This window comes from Parasteatoda tepidariorum, chromosome 5 (assembly GCF_982258835.1).
Source record: "Parasteatoda tepidariorum strain Cologne lab strain chromosome 5, Ptep-v5.0, whole genome shotgun sequence".
NCBI lineage: Eukaryota > Metazoa > Arthropoda > Arachnida > Araneae > Theridiidae > Parasteatoda > Parasteatoda tepidariorum.
The window spans coordinates 71,412,421-71,435,595 of NC_141759.1; the positions used below are offsets into that span (position 1 = coordinate 71,412,421).

Genomic DNA, 23,175 nt, shown 5'->3' on the forward strand with positions numbered 1-23,175 from the left:
GACTTCTCCTATCTTGAGTAGCTGTTCAAAACAGATCCGATCTCTGCTCCGATAATAAGGTAGTGGAAGAAAGATTTCTTGTTATGATAAGGTAGTGGAAGAAGGCTTTCTTGTTATGATAAGGTAGTGGAAGAAGGCTTTCTTGTTATGATAAGGTAGTGGAAGAAGGCTTTCTTGTTATGATAAGGCAGTGGAAGAAGGCTTTCTTGTTATGATAAGGCAGTGGAAGAAGGCTTTCTTGTTATGATAAGGCAGTGTTTCCCAAAGTATGGTACGCGTACCCCCAGGGGTACGGGAACAGTTCAGCGGGGGTACGCGTTCTTATGCGAAATATCTTGCAACATATGAAAATTTCAAAAATTTTTATTTAAAAGCAAAACTAGCCATGAAAATTTACGATTACGTATTTTTCTATTGGCTATTTTTGGCAGAGTTAACAGTTAATAATTCATGGTGTCAACAGCCAGTTGTGATTTTTAACTTTTTTGCATTTTTTATAGTAAAAAATACATTCATTTTTTTATTAGGGGTACACAGCGTTACGAAAAATTTAGAAAGGGTACACAAAATTCATAAGTTTGGGAAACACTGTGATAAGGCATTGGCTGAACTTACTCCTCACACCTATAAAGGTTAACAGAGTGAGTTCTAGACCAGTTGCAACTTGAAGTCTCTGCCCACTTGGAAGGATTTAATATCCTCATAACCGGAGCTAAGACTCATAGAGATCTTTGTAAACTGAAATAACTACTCAAGCAAAAAGTCGATGAAATGTTTTAAACTTTTTTTCTCTAGCTTAAGGATGTTCCTGGACAAACTCGGCAACGTAAATGCTGAATTTATAAACGTCCTTTATCTAATTCTTCAACACGGACAGGGCGTCCATAGAGTGGCGAAAATCATGGTTTTTATTAACACTTTATCAAAAACATGTTAATTTAGGAAATAAATAAATCGTAACTGTTAAAATTAAAATGATAGTAATAAAACTTCATGGTTATTTATTGTTGCAGTAAACGTGTTTAAGGTTCGAATACTAGTTCGTTCTACACAATACTTTACTCATTCTAAAAAGTGCAAATTATGTAAATTAGAAAAAAGAGACTTGGAACACTGAACTTAATACGGCGGAGAAGCAAGTAAAAAGTTTAAGAATGCCAACTTTAATGCTTAAGCCACACCCGAAGCTCAACATGATAAAAACTTAACAATTAGGAATCACGCAATACATGAACGGCTCGTCATTAAGTAACGTTGTTTCCAAATCGTAAATAGATATTCTGATAAACAAGTTATCACGATTAAAAATTTAAAAGCAAACTTGTGGTGTTACTATAAGCGACCAATGTTTTTTGCAATGTACGTATTTTGTATTTTTCAACATATTTTGTAATGTTTCAATGTATTTCACATTACTGCTTCAAATTGCTTAAATACATAATATTTCTTTAAAAATACATCAAAATTCAGTGTTACTTAACGTAAAGATATTTCGATTATGGCTACAAACTTCAACATTTCAATGTTTTCGACAGAATATCTAGGCAATGTTGCAACCTGTATCAAGCCACCCGTTCTAATGTTGTTCAGCTTTAATTTAACAAAATCAGAAGAAGCAATTTAGTTTGATAAGTAACTATTTTAACTTTTACTTGCATCCCGGAAATCTTTCACGTTTTATTTAGATTAATAGCTTACAAATAAAAAGTAGGCAATATTAGAGCATACTTTTAGGGAAGTAGAAAACAAATCAATATACTTGTAATATTTTTTCCTTTTGGATGAGTTGACCTTTAATAAGAAGCATATAGTTAACTATTTTATTCCGCGGAAAATGCCAATAAGTTTAATTGAAAGTTGTATTCAGTCAATATTGCATGAAATGTAGTCAATATAGTAACACTTTAATAAAAGAGATCATTAAATGAACGACACAAAAATTTAAATAAAATAAAATAAAATGAAATAAAAATTGTATTGAAAAGGATTTTTCTAAAAATTATGATATTTCGTTTACAAAGCTTAAAATCGAAACTATCTAATAAATTTTATATAGATTTATTTGAATTAAAGGCAGGAAAAACCATATTTTCCGGCTGACAAAAAACTTTTTTTAGAACTTTAAAGACCAAGATTTATACATTCATTGTTTATTTTTCCATATAAACATTCTACGGCATAGTATTAAACACCAACCTTGAGTATGTATCGTTAAATTTTTTTTTACTTACGTTTAGTGTACCCGGCTCTTGTTTCATTAAAATGTATTTTATTTTGTAACCGTCGTTGAGCAGCCGACTAAATTTTCGGGTTTACGACTACTAATGTTTAACTCCGAAGCCCTGTAATTCTGAACCCAATCCAGAAGACAAGGGAAATCCTGGATCGAGTATTGGGAGAAATTTGCCTTCGTGGAGCACTTTTTGATGAAACTAACTAGCATTTATGTTACATGGAGAGGAAGACCACGGGAACCTCACACGGTAAGCCTGACGGCAAGGGGACTCTAATCCATGATCCGTCTACCACTGAGGATATTTCACGTCAGCACTGTGGTCGGTGCAAGACGGATGCGGAATTCGTATCGACTGGTATTCGAATCCGGTTCGCCGCATTGGAAGACGAACGCTCATTAAACAGTATAACAAATATGATCTCCTTAGTTTGGTCAGGAGTGTGATCCAAAGTTTGGACCACTTAATGTTAATTTTACTGTTTGCGTATTTCGTCATATCTCGAAAACTTGTTAAGCGAAACGAAAAAGTTTTGAACTATATTATAAAGTTCGTTTATCCAAAAATAATTCCATAAAAAAAGTAAATTTCAGTAAATATTTATTATTTTATTAAATAGTAGTCCAAACAATTTTGAATTGTAAGGAATGCAATTTTTTACATTATTTTAAAACATGTAATTTTACATCGCAAAATAAAAAAATTGAGTTTGTGTAAACCCAAGTTTGTCTGCGATTTCAATGCAGTCAGGCGGAGATTATTAATGTAAAAATTCAGATTAGCTTACACACAAGTAGCAAAATTTGCAGGCATAAGGTTGTTAAAAATTATACCTAAAAACTTTATATTGTTTATGTTTAAGTTAAAATAAATATAAAAATTCAAGTTAAAATACAAAATCCTGATGCAGTCAAAGCAGAAAAAAAATCTTAACTTTTTTTCTTGCAGAAATCTCGATTCAGCTTTTCAATTTTAATTCGAAATAAATTTAGATTTGTTTTAAACAAGCCTTAGCAATATAAAATAAGTATAAAAATTTGTGCTGAAATAATAAATTCTGATACAGTGAAGTCTATAATCAAATAGCAGAAAGAAATCGTAGCTTTTTGTCTCGCAAAGCTCTCTCAGTTCAGCTTTTTAATTTTTATTAGAGACGAATTCAGATTTGTTTTATTAAAGAGTCTCAGCAATTTCTCTCCATTTATTTGCTTGCATTTTAAAAATTTAAAAAAATACTTAGATGAAATAGTGGTGGATAAAATTAAGTAAATTTTGAATAAATTTTCTGCAATTCCATAAAAAAGTGTAAATTTTATAGTTCTGTATCATGTCATACGCTGTCAGCCAGCTGTTTTTCGTGGCCTATGTGAAAGGTCAGTGTCAGCAAGCGGGGGCTGACGCAGCCTAAATGTAATTTCAGTGTCAGCCACCGGTGGTTGACGCCGCCTAAATGTAATTTCAGTGTCAGCCACCGGTGGTTGACGCCACCTAAATGTAATTTCAGTGTCAGCCACCGGTGGTAGACGCCGCATAAATGGAAAGTCCAGTGTCAGCCACCGATGGCTGACGCGCCGCTCAACGTGTTAAACAGGGCACAAAATAAGAATGGAACGCCTTAAATAATTTTTGATCCCTAATGATCTGATTTTTACGTCCTAGGATTCAATCTTAATGGTTCGAGAGCCTGACCTTAAATATGACAATTAATTAGTGCAGATGCTATTTTAAGTTACGAAATCAGACACTAAAACATATTTTCTTAGCATAAACATAAATTGTTTTTGGCGGATTCAGATTCCTTACCCTCAAATATCGTTTAAAGTTAATTTTACTTTTTGCGCATTTCGCCATATCTGTAGAAATTTTTTCACGAATCAGGTAATTTTTGTTCAAAACAAAGATAATTCCATGTTAAAAATAATTTTTAATAATTATTTATTATTTTATTTAACAATAGTTGAAATTTTTTTTGAATTGTATGTTACACAAATTTACGCATGATTTGAAAGGATGTAATTTTAAATTGCAAACAAAATATGAGTTCGATTGGTCGAATAATTTCAGAGGTCTCAAAATTTTAAAATAGTCGTATATTTAAAAATTGATTTTTCAAGAACTATTCTATTGATTTCGTTCAAATTTTGTATTTTACGATAAAAAAATTACATTCTTAAGAATGGTGTAAAAACTCATATACATTGAAAATTCAAATTTTCTACGTCTATCATGAAAACATTAATTAGATAATTATAAAAAAAAATTTTTTGCGAGGAATTATCTTTAGACAAATGAATTCTACAGCTGTGTGCAAAAATATTTTAATTTTTCCCAAAAAGTTTTCGAGATATGGTGAAATACCCAAAAAGTGAAATTAACATTAAGTAGTATGAAGTTTCGTCAGATTATTCACATTCATACCTTCACAGCATGCCGATTAACTTAATTACTTAGAGCATGCATTGCTAAAAATTTTAACTCAAGCTCAGTGCACTCAGCAGTTGTTCTATTAATCTTACCAAATCATAAATATTCAAACAGTAATACCAAAACCTGGCATTGGTTTAAACATCTACATCGGATATACCCAGCAAACCAAAACATTTGTGAAGTTTAGTAAAATAGAGAAAAATGCTTGATAGTTCTGAAAATAATGTTCACTATATTGTACAAAACATAAACTTGAATTAATATAAGTACAGTACCGAAAAGGGTGTTTAACCCTTTGGGTACATGTGACGAGTGAGACTCGTCATGCATTCATTACCAATAAATAAAAAGTGGTGAATTAAATATTTTGCTGTCAGTCTATTTCAGAAAGAAACAATGCATTAATAACTACTGCTACATCTTATAAATGACAAAGCATTTAGTGAAGGTGTCAGGTTATATTTGGTAAATATTTAACAAGAAAAAACTTTTTTAATCAAAAACTTACTACCAGGTTTTTAATTTGGTTGTTTCCTCATAGTTCGGAATTTAAGTAAACCGGATCCAGAAGCTTAAACTAGTGAATAGTGCTTTCCAAATTTTTGCAACTGTTAATAAAAAAAATGAATTTAATTGACAGTTGCGCTTTTATAGGTAAATAAAAAATTGTAAACGAAATATAATAATTACCAAAACAAATAAATATTATTATTAGTGTAATAACCTGATAAAACTATCGTCCGTAGAGCTTAATTGAACTGTTACTTAAAAACTGTATGATAAACAACTATTGGAATGTCAATAAAAATTCATTGTTCATTTAAAATTCTTGCAAAAAAGGCTATTGAATTGCGCAATGAATACTTCGGAAATTTGTCGATGTCTCTATTGCGAAATTCTATGTTAAAAACAATCATTTTGTAAATAAATCAATACTAAAAAAATAGTTTTTGCCTGCACCTGTTGCATCAGGATGGATGCCCCTCCAAGTTGCTTCTAACAGTTGGTTACTAAGTAAGTTAACCTCGCAAATTTATTATTGCATAAAAAAGTTTATTAATTGTTATAATAGATTGTTTTAAATCTAACCCTCTCTTTTTGCATATAGGACGTGAATAAAATCCACCCTTGGTGTATTGTGTAGAAATCTTTAAATATGAACATAAAAAAAATATGTAATAATCACAAATTCATGTTTAAGCAAGGAAATCAAATCACTATTGAGGACACGGAATTTAAAAAATTTAAACCGGTTTCCTTTTTTTTATGAAAAAATTGCATACCTACCAACTTTTATGCTCCTCAAAAAAGCTTTTATCTAGTGGTAGTTAGTAGGCTTTCCATTTATAATTAGCTTACTTATTGTGGATCTCATTGTTCATTCGTTCGTTGTTTGAGAACTTGGCAGCTGGAGCCAAAATACTAGTAGGCCCTTTTCCCATTCATCATGAAGTAAGGAAAAAAATGGCACTTTGCCATCCTGCTGAGAAGATGAAATTGTAGGTGAAGGAAAAACTGGAAGGTGAATGAAAATGAGTGGAGAGTGATCAACAAAAAATGAATTCCGCTGTACTTTAGCTTGAAAAAAAGCATCTCGCTGTTGGAAAGATTACTAATTTCGTTGAGATAATTTGCATCACCAGTCTGCTCTACTAATTAAACCTGAAGGAACCTATCGGCCGGCAGAAGAGTTTAGTTTCGCAAAACCCCTACTTGTGAAGCATGCCTCAACCAAACGGGTTCAAACGCAAATGACCGCCATTACTGTTTGATCGGACAGGCCTAAATGCTACTACCATGAAGTCGATGCAAATGGATCTCATTGTGGATTTGTGGATCTATAATGTATGTTTTAATTATTTAAACGCAACGGGAGTCAAAATCATTTTAAATCCATTTTATTAAAACAGGAATCTGGTTTGAACGAATAAAAGTGTCTACTAGTTTAATGTTAAAATAAAATATGCAGGAGTTGGTAGGTATAGAGTTGGATTTCCTATTTTCGCCTCTCCTCCGGCAATCAATGAAAATTTATTTTTATTTTTATCGGTCCCGCTTTCCTTTGTAGAGATTTATTATATTTCACTAATAGTCTTTTCTTCCCTAGCTTAAATAATTAATTACCATCCTTAACACTAGAACAGTCAGATTTTGGACTGACCTAAAACCGCCATTTATGGTCAATTTGACCCTCATAAGAAATTCATATTAGATCTCTTAAATAATGAATATTGTTAAAAATACAATTTATTAGAGTTTTTAAAGATTATTTATTATTATTATTAACGCAATGGCAATATTATAATATAATACAATCTCATGTTACAGATTATTCTTTCGCAAGAGCGCAGGTAATACGAAAATAAAGAAATGACATGAATATAAATAATACACATTAGCAAACAACATGTTTTAAAATGTTAAGTTCCATCATTAGTTAGGCATCAGCATATGCGTATACAGAATATCCGCATGACTTGAAAATGACAACAAAACATCGAATCGTTTTCTAACATTTCTCATAGCTAGAATTATTTTTGTTCTGTGCCTTGCGATATTAAAAGGCATGTTTCTGATATTTTAAGTAATAATTTGTCGTTCTTCAACAAACGCATGAATGAATTCGCAATGAGTAATTGGGTTGACAAATGATTTCTTGTAAACAATTCAAGCATTGAGGACAGAAATATCACAAACGTTGTAAAGAAATGCAAAAAACCTGCAAATTTCATATCTTGTAGAATTCCTAAGCTTTTAATCTGTTAAGCCTACGTCATATTTATTCTATTGTATTAAATGTCAGAGCTTGGATTCTACTTTGTGCTATCGTCTGCAAGCACATTTGCAAGAATACTATTTGCAGCGCAAAAGATGGATGTCATGTCGAGGAAGTGACATTGTAATTGGGAGCAAACTTTTTATTGTTTAAACGTAATATCCCGGTAATGTAGGCTTCTACGAAAAAATTCATCTGCAAGTTTTATTAAAGCGAAAGACAGTAGTCCGGCTACATTAGTTTAGGTGTGGTTTCCTAATTAGAGCACTATACTTTTCCAGGTTGTAATTCATTTCCAGTTTTTCAATTTGTTCAAATAAAAATAGTAATTAAAAAGTTTTTTTTTGGTTTTTATATCAGTTGAAATCAGTTAGGTGGCTTGAACGTTATGCAATAAATTTTCATTATTATATATATAACAATAAATGTTTCTCAACAATACTTTCTTGTCCTGTATTATAACAAATATAACTGTTATTTATTTATAATCAATATGTACACGGTTTCTTTCAGACAATAACGAAAGTATAATTCAAAAGGAATTAAACTAAGTTGATTCAATGATCCAATCTTGGATGAAATAGAATTCTTCAAAGACTGTTGCACGTGATATCTTTCTTAACATGGTGAATCCTAATTTATGTTCCACAATCCATCTTCACAATGCTTCAATCTATCACACAGTAATGTAAAAGGAAAAATAGACATAAAACTTCAAAGATGAACGTTTTTCTTATGAGGATCAAAATGAGCCCTTTTGGCTGCTTTGGGCATTTCCATAATTAGTTATTTTACTAATTATGGAAAAGCATGAAGTTTTGATACAGCATACTTAAAAAACAATTTAGGAAAAGTAAAAAAAATTGAGCTTAGAAGCTCACTTGTATTTTTAAAAATAACATATGAAATGGCAAAAAACGATCAAAATGACGCCAATGGAGCTTCCAGTGTTAATTTGTATACCGTTTTGACAAGGATTCCAGACAGAGCCGGATTATACCTTTCGTAGGCCCTAGGCATAGCCGTTATTGGGCCCTCACCTCCTTCCCCCACTCCTCCCCTCTTTTCAAAATATATGCTAAAATTTTCTTGCATATTTTTTTTAACATTTTTATTAATATTGATTTTAATTTACAAATTTGTTTATCGAACTTTATCTGCAATACCGACATACTGCCGATATTGCAGTTGATATCGATAATACCATTATGATTAGTTCGATCGATAACTATATAAACACTTCACCGTGAAGTATTACGCCATTTTAGATGTATTAATTTCAGAAATGACTAAAAGGCGTAAAGCTTACAGTGATTTGTACGATAATTTCGGTTTTCTTGTTCACAAAAATTTGTCAGAATCTGAGATTAAACTAAAAGCGCAAAATTTGGTGAAAATTTACTCATCCGATTTAGAAGAAAACTTTGTAGATGAATTTTTACTATTTTCAAATTTGTATGAACATAAATCTGCACAAGAAATGTTGAAGGCTCAAATTAAAGATAAACTCCCAATTTTCCTAACGTTCACATTGCATTAAGAATATATTTGTCAATTCTTGGATCAAATGCAGAAGGAGAAAGATCTTTCTCCAGATTAAAATTGATAAAAAATTATTTGCGTTCAACAATGAATCAAGATCGTTAGGCATCGCTTGCACTTATGTCTATTGAATACGACATTTTGCATAGTTTGGAATTCGACAGCATAATACAAGATTTCGTTGAATCCAAAAATCGCAAAAAAGTTATATATTAGATCATAAGATTCTGCAAAATAATTTATTGCCGAAAAATATTATATTTTTATTTGTATCTTCATAATTTTGTGCAAAATACACTTGTTGTTTTTGAAGCTAAATTATTTTTGTCAACAAATTTTTTTCTCCCAAGTTTTTCGTGCCTAGTGTGCCTATAGGTTAATCCGGCCCTGATCCCAGATGTATATATATTAAGATTACGGAGCACCCTTTATTTTACTTTCTTATTTATAATATTTTTGTAATCAAATGCCATTTTTATTCCATACTTATCCATTTTAGATTCATCAATAGGAATTTCACCATGGTTTCGAATATGGAAAACTCAACTGTTTCGAAAAATGAAGCTAGAGGTAATAGCTTAGATTTATTTTTGGGCAATGGACCATGGCAAAGGCTAATATTTTTGGCGAGCTTCACTTGCTTCATACCGTTTACTTATCACAATTTGGCAATGACTTTTATTGCTCCAAATGTGGATCATTGGTGTTCTAGACCACCTGATGTAAATATCACAATAGATGAATGGAAAGTAATTGCTCTTCCTAAAGAAGACACAAAGTGTTCCAGGTAAGAATCTTGTTGATGTCCCAGTGTTATCGGCAATCTTTAATAATTTTATGTAAATTGAATTAATTTTAAAATTAATTTCAAAACTGAAATACGGAGTGATTAAAACTAAAAAATAAACTAAAGACTTACTATTAAATAAATGATCCCAAGAAACTGAAGCAGTAAGATTTTATTTGATCAAAAAACTTCGTTCGCTTCAGAGGAGGGGAGGGAGTCCCCCAACAAAATTGTGATGGCATGCTTTCGAATCATCCTCAGGGATGTTTCCCAGACTGTCACCAATAACCCATTGTGCAGCAAATCAGGGGAAACAAATTTATTCACATTCATTTAAAATACTTCTTAACCACCATCCACTCAGCTCTTTATGTGTTTGTCCAGGTAGAATAAAGGAATCCTTGAAAATAAGTGAAAACATCATAGGTTGGGTGGACTGTTTAGAGAGCTAAGGATGTGCAAAATGAAAATGTCCTGAAACACTGACAAGAGCAGTCTTGAATCAGTGGAGAAAAAATGCAGGTACCTAATCATTTCAATCACAAAAAGCTTGCTCATTGCTGATTCAAATCGGCTCTCGTTGATGGCCCTTTTCCACGACCATTCCTTTTCTGGAGAAAGTATCTCTTGAAAGATTGGAGTGGGGGGGATATTAAGTTAGTGTTTTCATCGAAAAGAATGTTGCTTTTGGAACATTCTTTTTAACACAATCCAGAAAAACTCCATTCTTTTGTCATTTTTGGAAAGGGTGTCAGTCAAAATAAAATAATTTCAATCTTACTTTTTGTATTTTTCTTTAATTAAGCTTAGTTATTCAAAATATAAAGTAAAAATTATTTGATCTGACAGAAAATTAATGTGATTTTTATTTTCTTCCAGGTACAAATTTGTACACACTTTAAACTCAACAATTACTTATGCTAACTTTACAACAGGACGAAGAAACATTACTTCTCATACAATAGTTTCATGTGAATCTTGGGAATATGACCACTCTGTTTATTCTTCGTCCATTGTTAATAAGGTGGGTTGCTCACGGTGTATTTTTTTCCTGTTAATAAGGTAATGAGAAAAAGACTATTACTTTAAACTAAAAATTGTCCATCTTTTGTGTCCCACTGAGTTGTTCGTAATCATCACTATTAGTCAATGTTTAATTTATAAAAATTCAATCCAAATGAAATTTTGTACTCCTACTCATTAATTATTACGAATTTATAGCTGAAAGTTCAGTAAAAAAAACCTTAAAACTTGACTGTGCTATTAAACTCGCACAGGCAATAATTTTCAGGTCAATTCTTAAAGTTTGATAATATTTTATTAAACTCTAACAGACAAATTATTTTATCTATATTTTTAAGCGAATCTATAACTTTTTGTAAAACAATTACGAATGATAATTTTAAGTAAAATATTTTTTTATAGTTGTTTATTACTTTTTATCATTTCATTTAATAATGGTCGAAATTAGCTTTGAATTGTAAGGCACATAAATTTTAAACTACGTAATCTTAAATGACAAAATGCAAGATTTCTAAGAAATCGGTCAAATAGTTTTTGAGAAACAAAATTTAAAAAATAAAAAAAAATATTTTAATTTTTATTTCTCAATAACTATTCGACCTATTTTATTCAAATTTTATATTTTGCTTTTAAAATGCATTATTAGTTCATTTAAGGTTACCCTTTTGGATCATGAAGATTGACAACGTGTTCATGAAAATCAATAATTAGTTCAAATCTTATTCAGGGTAATAAGTTTTTTCACATTGTACGGTTTTAACTTAATCTTTAAAATGGATTCTGAATGACGAGGAATACGAAACACCTTCGATAATTATTGAAAAACTATGTGAAGGGAATTCAATGGAATAATAACTTTAACAAAGAAGGGTTTTTGTCTATGAGGAAAGGACAGAAACTTTTCATATGTAACAATATTTTCAAACAATTTTTTTTATGAACGAATTAATAATGTTTACGAAACAATCTAGTTTTAATGTATCTCAATGTGCACTACAAACTTCTCTATAAGACACTCGGTTCTTTTGTAAATTAGAGTTGTGAAAATCGCCTCCAATCGTTTCAATCAAGGTTAAACTGGATCAGCTCAAGTCACTGAAAAACTTATCTGAACACTTCATTTAAAACAGTTATCAGTGCCATTTTTTAAGACCATCGTTACCAACACCTAGTTACAAACGCATATTGTCTATGCATTTTTATAATAATTATTCAATGCATTCGGATTGTTCGAAATCTTATATTTTTTCCTATGAATCTTTTTTCTTTCAGTGGGATTTAGTTTGTGACCAAGCGTGGTTGGTTTCCCTGTCGAAGTCAATCTTCATGATAGGCTATCTGTGTTCTGTTACAATAACTGGTGGCTTAGCAGATAAGTATGATTATTTAAGTTGTTGACATCATCAGCAAAAAGCAAATACTCAAGGGAAATAATTTAATGCATTTTTATACGGATTCTAGCGAAAATAATAAATTATTATATGTCGGTTTATAAGACGTTTTTGGGTCTTATAGACGTATTTGAGCACTAAATCCTGTAATTATATGTATAGTGCGCCAAAAAAAAAAAGATTACCCTGAATAACTTTTGATCTAATGATCGGATTTTCACTTTCTAGGACTCAATCATAATGGCACGAGGGGGTGACCTCAAATATACTAATTAAGAAGCGCAGGCGATATTTTAAGCTACAAAAACGTCTTTCTCTGAATAAACAAATTTTTTTCGAGGGATTCGGATTTTTGACTCCCAAATTATAGGGGGTAGCCACAATCTGGGAGATATGGTCCCTATAGTTCGGTCAGGAGAGCGCTCCAAAGTTTTGATCCCTTTATGTTAATTTTACTTTTTGCGTATTTCGCTATGTCTTGAGAACCTTTTAAGCGAAATGAAATTTTTTTTCACTCAATTAGGAAATTCGTTGATCCAGAGTTAATTCCATGCAAAAAAATATTTTCAGTAAATATTTATTATTTATTACTACTTTATTTAAGAATGGTCGGAAAAATGTTGAATTATAAGGTATAGAATTTCTTGCATGATTTAAAATAATATAATTCTGCATGACAAAATATAAAATTTGAGTAAAATCGGTTAAGTAGTTCCTGAGAAATTAAATTTCAAAAAAGTCAGATATTTAAAATTCGATTTCTCAGGAACTATTCAGCCGATTTTACTCATATTTTACCATGTAAAATTATGTTCTTTGAAACGATGCAAAAAATTCTACACCTTACAATTCAAGAATTTTACGATCGTTGTTAAATAAAATAATAAATATTTACTAACATTAATTTTTTTGTATGGAATTACCTGTAGATAAACAAATTTAACAATTGTGTGCAGAAATTTTTCAATTTACTTTAAAAAAATCTTGAAATAGGAAAAATTCGTAAGCAATAAAATTAGCATTAAGGGATCCAAACTTAGGATCTCCCTATATACTAATCAAACTATGGGGACCATATTTCCCAGATTGCGGAATTTTTATAATTGTGCGCAATTTTTTTTTAAATTTGCTTAAAAAGTTCTCATGATATAGTGAAATACGCAAAAAGGTAAAATTAACACTAAGAGGTCCAAACATTCTCCTAACTGAACACTCACCTAACCGAACTATGAGGATCCAGATTGCGGCTGTCTCTTATATTTTGAGGATCGGAAATCTCAATCCATTGAAAAAAAGTTATGTATATTCAGAAAAAATACGTTTTTGTGTCTGATTTCGTGACTTAAATATCGCCTGCACTTATTAATTAACATATTTAAGGTCACCTCCTCGAGCCCTTAAGATTGAGTCCTAGAATGTGAAAATCCGATCATTAGATCAAAAGTTATTCAGGGTGGTCCGTTTTTTTTAGCGCTTTACCATTAATTATAACTAATTTAAACATAAGTTTTATGTCTAACATGCATAAGTGTAATATGAGTTTAAATATTAACTTAGAATGTATTCTTTTTGACAGATATGGCAGAAAACCAGTGATTGTTGTATGTGGTGTCATCGCACTTTTCTCATCCGTGATATGTGCATTTTCTACGTCATTCCTGATGTTTGCTGCATTACGATTATTAATTGCAGTTGGGACTTCTGGAGTTTTTAACACAGTTTTCGTGTTACGTTAGTAAACGTTTTCAGCTCAGTTTTAAACCTCACATTTTAAAATTACATACTTTAGAATTATCAATCTGTACAAATGAGTATCAAGAAATACATAATAAAACCACAAAACATTCAAATTATTTCAAAAATTTGAAGAGTAGCTTTGCGTAAATTTCCAAGTTTTTTTTCTTTTCAAAAAAAAAAGAAAAAAAAGAGAGAACTTTTTCAGTTTACACAAATTAGGAAGCGTTTATTTGTATTATTCCTGTTCCTTTTTTCCCCCTCAGGTTTGCCTTCTTTTAGTAAAACGGTTACCATGGCCGATAATTTTTTCCCCAAACAACTAAATATTTTTTTAAAAATAAAATCCATTGATTACAGGCATTTTTCCAGTAAATTTTTTAACCTTTTGACGCAGACGAGACACCGGTGACCCTTCAACATATTTTTGTCCCAGGCTTTAATTATAAGTAAAAATGTATTTTGATATATTTTTATTATAAAAAAAATACAATCTAATAGTTACTGAAAAAAATCTGTTTGATAATCGGAATTATATTTGTTTTAATATATAAAATCCAAAAAAGAATTTTGAAAAAAGAAAAATTTTTTTTTTTCATTCATGTTCAAAAATTTATCAATAATTGATTTCGTAAAGTGAAGAAATTTCAATAATTAATAACTATTCCTCTTAGACATAAACAACTGCAAATAAGTGCGAATTTGAAAACGTGTTGTTTGGAAGATATTACTTTCACAGGGTGCGTAACCAAATTTTTCAACAAAAAATAAGCACCTTTTAAGTACTTTTTGAGCACTAAAAAAATATTTTTAATCACTTTCCAAAAAAAAAAAAAATTTTAATTAAGAACTGTGCAGAATAAAAATTATTTTTCTTCTATCGCTTAAAGTTCTTAATTTATATACATTAAATCAATAAAATGTAGAAACATTTTCAAAAATGTTATATAATCATGATAAAATAACTATTTTCTGAAAAATATTGCAGAGAAATTTGCGAAAATCATGCTTTTTCTTGTAATTTAGAACAACAATCGATACGGCAAAGAAAAAATATCTTTCTAAAAGATAGAAAATGAAGCACTTTTAAGGGCTTTTAAAAAACGTATATCAAAAATAAGCACCTTTAAGCACTTTTTACAAACGCTACGTCCCCTGTTTCACTTATTTTGACATAAATTAATATAAAATAATGTGAAAAGTATGAAAAATATGTTTAATAAAAATTCTGCTTTAAAAGATTAAAAAAAAATTTTAATTTAATATTTTTAGAAAAAAATTCCTTTTGACATTTTGATATTATAGCCCAAAATATTCAGCCCTCAATTTTGCTGTGTTGATAATTTTCCGATTTGAAGCTTTAACAGTCATGTAGAGAAATATTTTTATTATTTAATTGTATAATTTTTTATTACAGTAATGGAAGTTGTTTCGCCTGCTTATAGACCGTTGTATGGTTTGAGCATAAACTTTGGCTGGTGTCTTGCATTTGTGAGTCTTCCTTTAATTGCCTGGCTGCTACGAGACTGGTTCTGGATTCAGATATTCATAACAATTCCGACCGCTTTTCTATTGGGTACTTATTGGTATGTAAGAATGTTTAAACTTGTAAAGTTAAACGCCAGTGGCGTTGGTGGCGAAGAAATCGAGGACGCATCATAGTCTCGTTTGATATCCGTTCAATATTCAAGCCAAAACCTTGAGTTTACACAATATTCAAGAATCACCTTATTCCTTTATAGACCATTTTTTACTGATCCTTTTCAGTATTTACCAGACTTGAAGAGTCGATACAGGAAATATTCGACTCCAAGACTTTCCTGAGGGTGCCGACTCTCACACCGATTTATTCTCAATTAGAATTTTCACCAAATCCCAGGTCGCACACACATATCTTATGCCAAAATAGTTTAGTGCATATTCATAAACTAAGAAGCTGTTACAATTACTTTATTAAATTCATTCCCACATCTTTTAAACTATCTCAGAAACTTAGTTAAATAAATTTGGGATTTGGAATTTATAAAATAAACGATAACTTATTAATTATCCATTAATATTGATTTTTACCAAATGTTTCAATTATTTTCTTTTTTTCTTTTTTTTTAACAGTTCAGCTAAACATAGGTTTAAATGTGATTATTTTAGTTTATGATAGTTTAAATAATTGTGATAATATTTATTTGAGTAGAATTTCTGTTTATTTTTATAAGATCAAAAACTTTTTTTTTTTTATATTAACCTATAGAACCTATCTTTCAACTAGCCGGAGTCAGTAAATTTACAACTCTGACAATTGCCAAATTTTCTTCAAGTTTCACTCATTGTCTCCAAATTCATAGCCCTGATATTTAGAATGATATTGTGAGAAAACAAAATCTCATACAGAGTTAATTGGATGTTAAAACAAAGAGTCGAAATGTGGAATAACACTCAAAAGATATTATTGTTATACTATTGTTGTACTCATTTATATTATTGTTTCTTTCTAATATTTTTAGTTCAACTTCAACTAGTTTAAAGTTTCGCGATATGATTAGAAAGTTTAAGTTAGACATTTAGAAATATTTTTAGGAATAAAATAGAATGAAAAGAAAGTTTGGACTTTAGTTTTAAATTTAATATTTAAGGTTCTTTCCTGAATCTCCGAGATGGTTGATTGCAATGGGAAGGTATGAGGAGGCTAAAGTTATTCTAATTAAAGCTGGAAAAATGAATGGAATGGAGAAAGGGGAATTAGAAACTAAGATAAAAGAAATTATGACTGATAAGGTAAGTAGTCAAGTGATTTATAATGCATAATATACTTGCCGAATCAATTACTATTACAGGTTATGCATTAATTTGTAAAACACATTTGGTCTTGGGACAACAGGCTGAGGGCATTATTTGTCGCAGCTACAATTCATGGTGGGGGCACAATTCGTCAAAAAGATTGTTCATCATGAGCAAAACTCGCCGCAGCAACAGTTCATATAGTGATAATTTTGGAAGCTGGGATAAACGACATATTTAAAAAGTTAAAACTCTTGCGTTGTCGCGTACATTCATACTTTATACGCTAATTTTTACTCAAAATATAAAATAAATAGGGATGAACTGTGTGTATTTAGGCTCTAAACTATATAATTTTACTTTCTAAAAAAATGACGCAAGTAAAATTTCACTTGAAAATTATGCATGTTATAGCTGTTAATAAGTTTTGGTAGTTTCCCTATATTAGTAGTCTCCTCATATAACTGCTTTACTATGTTTGAATTATTGTTCGAATCCATAAATGACTTTAGTGAATCGAATTACCAATTCTGAACCTAAACCCAATAATACGATTTTAATTTAAAAAAATAATAAGATTCAAATATTATTAATACTGGAAATAAGGCACCAAAAGCAGATCACTGCGGCGATTACTTTGAGATTGAGCAGGATCGACAAACGTCTATAGCGGAATTGCTTTACTTATTACGTTATTTTAACTTTGCAACTACACAATCGATTTACTACACAATATTTCGTAAGACTTTTCAAATAAGTAACAAAATTTTTTTATGGGGCAAAACTTAAATATCTTGACTTTTTTTTTTAATAAATCACAAAGAATTATAATTTTTGCCATAAAAGTTATGGTAGTAGTAGTACTTTATCTATGTCGCACTATAGCTGCACAATGGGCGATTGGTGATGGTCTGGAAACATCTCTTGAGATGAGCCAAAGGATATACCACCATAATTTTGATCCTCTGCAGATGGGGATGGCAAACCCCGCTTTAGTAGCCCGACAACATTCGCAAAAAATCGGACGGTTTAAAGTAGAACAGTTTAACGAGGACCAACACAACGTACCCTAACTGCCTTCAAAGTGGTCACTCAACCGCTTACTGACCACAGCCATTGATACTTGACTTCGGCGTTCCACTGGGAAACGTGTCCTTACGATCAGTCCTCTGTGGTACTGAACGTTATGGATACATAATGGTAGTGTCATAGACAGATATTTTAAACCTTATGTAAACAAAACTGATGAATTATTGAGAATTAACAATTGAGGTTTAAAAGTTGCACTTAAATTCATTCCAGGGAAATGATGAAAAAGAAAATCAAAGAGGAAATTTGTTGGATTTAATAAAAACACCTGGATTGAGAGGGAAAACGATAAACCTGTTTTATCTTTGGTAAGATGATGTTTCATAAACCAATTTAAAATATTTGTGAAAAAGAATTTTAAATGATAGAGCGGAGAAATTGCAAAAAATCAGCTTTGTTATATATAGAAGCACCATGAAGCTGTTTAGAAAAAAATTTCTCAATGAAAACCCCTTTATTTGAAAACTTGACAGAAGAAATTGATGTTCAATATTTAAAGCAAACCATCATATATGCTTAAAACTAAAAGTCAATGATTTCTAAATGTTATTTATATTTGGGATTTTCTTCCGATAGGAGGTTCAATTATTAAAATATCATTTTGTATTGCAAAATCTTTCATTTGTGACTTTTACATTTAAAAAAATGATTAAATGGCCAATCGTCGAATTTATATTATATATTTTCTAATTTAACCAATTGATACAAGAACGTAAAGAAGTGCAAACCGGTTTCAGTCGCTCAAAAACAAAGCTGTATAGTATCATCTGATAATTAAGATTTCACATAGAAACTTGTAGTGCGTCTAACAAATTTGGCTAGGGACTGTGTGATTGATGAAATTTTTATCGCGCACAAGTTTATTTTTAAAAAAAGTCTTAAAAAATTATGTTCATGTTTAACGAAAAATTATGTTAAATATAAAATTTATAAATATAATTTGTAAGAGATATTTTCACTCACTTTTCTCGTGACTAGCTTATTGCCTGCCCACGACATAGTCATATTGTTTATTTTCACATTTTCAAATTTATTTTAATATTTAAAATTTGATGAAATTTGTTACAGGTGTGTCATAGCTTTCATGTATTATGGTCTCTCTTACAATACAAATGAGCAGGAAGGAGATCCATTTTTAAACTTCGCTGCTTCTGGCGCTATTGAATTTCCAGCCAATTTCATCTCCATATTCATAATCAAATCATTTGGCAGAAGAACACCTTTATCAATGTTTTTGATATTAGGTGCTGTAGCATGTTTCCTGATGTATCCTATACCAACAGGTATTTTTTTATATTCATAATTTTTAAGTTTTCAATTATTTGAATTAAAAGAACTTATCATCTGTGTACTTAAATTTGTTCATTGATTTTGCAGTTACAGTGTTAATTTTAATTATATTAAACTTAAACCAAAATAATTGTTTGTATTTTATAATTTCAACTTCATAAAAGAGGAATGAAAAAAAAAACTTTGATTATGCTTGTAAAAACTTAAGTACTATGTAAAATTTAATAAAATTCCTAATTTAATATACAATATAGTATCATCTGTTAATTTATTTTGAACATTAAGACAAAAATCTCAATCAGTGGTCTCGTTAAAATATCTTTCCTTGCATAACTTTGACAGAAAACACTAATCAGACTTAACTCAATTTTTAAAATGCTGCTTTTATATTTAAAATATTTAGATCAGCATTTAATTAATTATAAATATTTGTCTCTCTGATAAATTAAACTATGCAGTATAATTTTGTTTGTAAACAAAATTCTATTAACTGTGATTTTGTAGCAATTTGTTTAAATTATTGAACATTGTTTTAATCATTTATTTTAATATAGAATAGGATAAAAAAAAATACAAAAAGATTATTTAATAATGGTTAAACAGACACATGCACACAAACGAAATATATATAAAATAATCAAATGTGTTATGGATTGTGATGATAAATATAGTAATTTATCAGTGAGGTAAAGTACTGCACTTAATACATGCATAATCGCAAGAATCTTTGCATAACACAAAACACAACATTCCCTAAATCATTGGTTCTCAACGAGGGCGTTGGGAGTATGCTGAGGGGCGGTGAACTTGTTTTGGGCAGTAGGGGGCGTTGGGTATGTTTTGGGCGGTAGGGGGCGATGAACATGTTTTGTCATTCAAATTTAAAACTTAGAAATAAAATTATTAAATTAAGATTTATTTAATAAATAAAATTAATCTAAAATTAATATTAAAGAGAAAAAAAATTAAATTAATATAATAAAGATTATCCGATACACCATTTGTACCAGCAATAAAACGAACTTATACGGCACCTATTCTCCGCTCCGAACCAACATAATTCAGCGCACGAGTCTGTACCTTTTGCCTTTGACTTATTGAAGTCATTGCGCTTTCAGTATGAATTTTCGATGTGACCCGAGTTTCTTATAATGGTTTTTCTTAGCTTCATTACAGTTTTTTCCCCCTACCACCAACAATGTCGGTTAATAAAAAGAGGTGTCATCAATACAGTGCCACATACTTGAAGTTGGGATTTGTTCAATCACTGTTGAACTCTCAACTACCCATGTGTTTACTTTGTAATAAAGTTTTATCTAATGAGGTAATGAAATCTTACCGTTATCAGGAGTATTTGCAAAAAACTTATCCTGACAAACAAAATAAAGATTTGACATTTTTCATGAACATCTTCTTTCACGCTTCTGAAGGCACCTTCGGTCTCTGGGTTACTAGCAACCTCATCACAAAAATGCGACGATGGTTTAATAGCTTCTTATAATATATCAAAATTTATTGCTAAATCTGGGAAAGCTCATACCATCGAAGCAGAGTTGATACTGCCGTTTGTCAAGGAAGTTTTAGAAACAGTTTTACACCATCCAGTCGCATCCATTGTAATAAAAAAATATCCCGTAAGCAACGATACAGAGCGGCGACGAAACGATGAATTGGCTAAAGACGTTGACATTTCTTTACGCAAACTTTTGTTATCCAACGAATTTTCCCTTCAAGTTGATAAATCAACCTTGCCAGATAATGTAGGCTTTACTATAGGCATAGGTCCGGTTTGTAAAGGTAGGAAAAATTATTCAAGAGATACTTTTTGCAAGAAGCTTGATTGTAGATATCAAAGGTAAATCTATTTTTAATACTTTCAAAGATTATTTTAAAGAGAAAAACATTCCTCTTGCGAATATTATGTCTATTATCACTGATAGGCTCCTGCAATTGTGGGTCGACATTGCCCTTTTGGAAAGGAAGGTACCAGATGTCTTAGCTGTTCATTGCGTGATTCACAGAAAGCATTTAGTAGGGGAAAATCTCAGCAACCGCTTGCATCAATCATTGCAATATGCCATATCTGCTGTGAACAAAATTCATCGTAATGCTCTCTACAATTGATTATTCAGACAGCTGTGAAAGAAAAACGATAAAGAATTCAATCACTTGCTACTATACACCGAGATTCGCTGGCTTTCCAAAACCTTCTGTCTCAATAGGTATTGGAATCTTTTCGACTCTATGCTTGAGTTCCTCGAAAACAGAGATGTAGCTCTGAGAGACAGATTGATAGCATTTAAGAAAGACTTTGACAGATTTATCTGTAAAATTTAAGAGTGATAATTTACATCTTCAAGGCAACGAGCTCAATTTGATCCCTACAAAATCAGTTATTTCTGCCTTTCTAAAAAAACTCATTTCGTGGAAGCAGAATTTTGGTTGGAATGAGTTCAGCCAAGCAGGCGAAATTCACTCTGATGACGCACAAGAATATTGTCAACACCTTGACTCTTTGACATGAACTTTTCTGACCGTTTTAAAGATGTTTTTTTCCCTAGAAGTGCCTCAATGGGTTTATGGGTTCTGAACCCTTTTGTGAATATTGAAACAGCAGAGGTTGAGATTTACGAGGAATTGGTTCAACTTTTAACTAGGTAAACTTTGAAATGATGATCGTCTCACAGAATTTTTGCTTAAAGGTGACATTAGTCGTCTTTATCCTGGACTGTAGACTATCATTAAACATTTTTTAATTGCCTCCCCTTCCCCCTAGCTTGTCGAACGTGGAATCAATGTTGTTACAGATCTTATCACAAAAAGGAGAAATCGACTCGAAATTGTGCAACGAGGGGATTAGCGTCTTCATCTCACTATAAGTATTGAGCTGACCGTTAAGAAATTGGTTCTGAACAAATTTTCTGAGAAATTGGTTAGTTACTTGAATGTTTCGCTGATACTACTTTTTAGTGTTAAAAATCATTTTGGTTGTTTTTTTAATTATCTAATAGAGAATAAATTATTTTTTTAAGCATAGGTTTCTTTGTTGTATTTTTTTCATTAAACGTATTTATTTTTATTGTAACAAATAGACTGCGATTACCTGCCGCGAGAAAATTATCGAGTTAATGGGCACATTATATTTTTTAAAGAGACCAAACAAATTTAAAGCGTAAAGAAATTAAGATTTTGCTTATAATTCAGCACACCTCCCTCCGTCCCCATGCTTTAAACAACTGCATTTTCACGAAGGGGGACGTTGAAATGTTTTTTGATCCTTAAGGGGGCGGCAACGTTAAAAAGGTTGAGAATCTATGCCCTAAATCAACAGTAACAGCCAGAAACTTTTTTTTTGTTGATAAAATTCAATGTAATTAAGTTAATCACATTAAAATTTTCTGAATGTTTCCCTATTATTTTTCAGAACCTTGGTGGTTGCCAGTAGTTGTATCCATGACTGGAAAATTTTGCCTTTCTTGTGCTTTCGGCATTATTTATGTGTATACTGCAGAATTATTTCCAACTGTTGTGAGGAATGTTGGCATGGGTTCTGCCTCTGTAAGTGCCAGAATCGGTTCTATTCTATCACCATTTGTTAGAGAATTGGTAAGTTCTAGACTTTTCTTAATTTAACAGTCTTTTCATATTTTGTACAATTTTTTACAGTCATTTTAAATGTATTGCAACTTTTTTTGTCATTTGAATCAAACCTAAATTGAATTACCACAGAAAATTTTTTGGTATTATTCATCGGCTACTTATGTAAAAGCTTTTACATAAAACTGTACAATTATTAATAATGCAAGGATGAGTTTGGTTAAAAAACCAAAAGAAGTAAAAAGTTGAAATTAAAAAATGTTACACGCAAAACATATTTTAATTATTGAAAAAAAAATTTGAGCAAACAAAAAGTGTATGTAGAAAGCTTATATTCATAGAATATTATTAACTTTTTAATAAAAAATATCAACAGGCGATTTTTTTTTTAAATGTGTGAGTTTAAATCACGAAGTGAGGTTTTAATATGGCTTGAATATAAAACCAGATGTAAGATTTTTAAATCCCATGAAAACTACTCAAGATGCGTTACATTGAAATCGTATGAAT

At 30.7% G+C, this 23,175-nt stretch overlaps 1 protein-coding gene across 6 annotated transcripts in view; it reads left to right on the top strand.

Moving 5' to 3' along the window:
* The window catches only part of LOC107449792 (organic cation transporter protein), a 41,696-nt gene that overhangs the window by 12,275 nt on the left and 6,246 nt on the right, over positions 1-23,175 (top strand). For 3 of the 6 annotated variants that reach the window (XM_087164193.1, XM_087164194.1, XM_087164196.1), the window contains exons 2-10: positions 9,479-9,766; positions 10,646-10,790; positions 12,062-12,165; positions 13,757-13,911; positions 15,332-15,500; positions 16,545-16,686; positions 17,992-18,086; positions 18,847-19,061; positions 22,493-22,674. In XM_087164193.1, coding sequence (XP_087020319.1) covers positions 9,479-9,766; positions 10,646-10,790; positions 12,062-12,165; positions 13,757-13,911; positions 15,332-15,500; positions 16,545-16,686; positions 17,992-18,086; positions 18,847-19,061; positions 22,493-22,674 — 1,495 coding nt within the window. Of the gene's footprint in view, positions 1-5,612; positions 5,676-6,154; positions 6,507-9,478; positions 9,767-10,645; positions 10,791-12,061; positions 12,166-13,756; positions 13,912-15,331; positions 15,501-16,544; positions 16,687-17,991; positions 18,087-18,846; positions 19,062-22,492; positions 22,675-23,175 lie in introns of those variants that run through there. The other 3 variants (XM_087164197.1, XM_087164195.1, XM_087164198.1) reach the window with 3 other exon arrangements.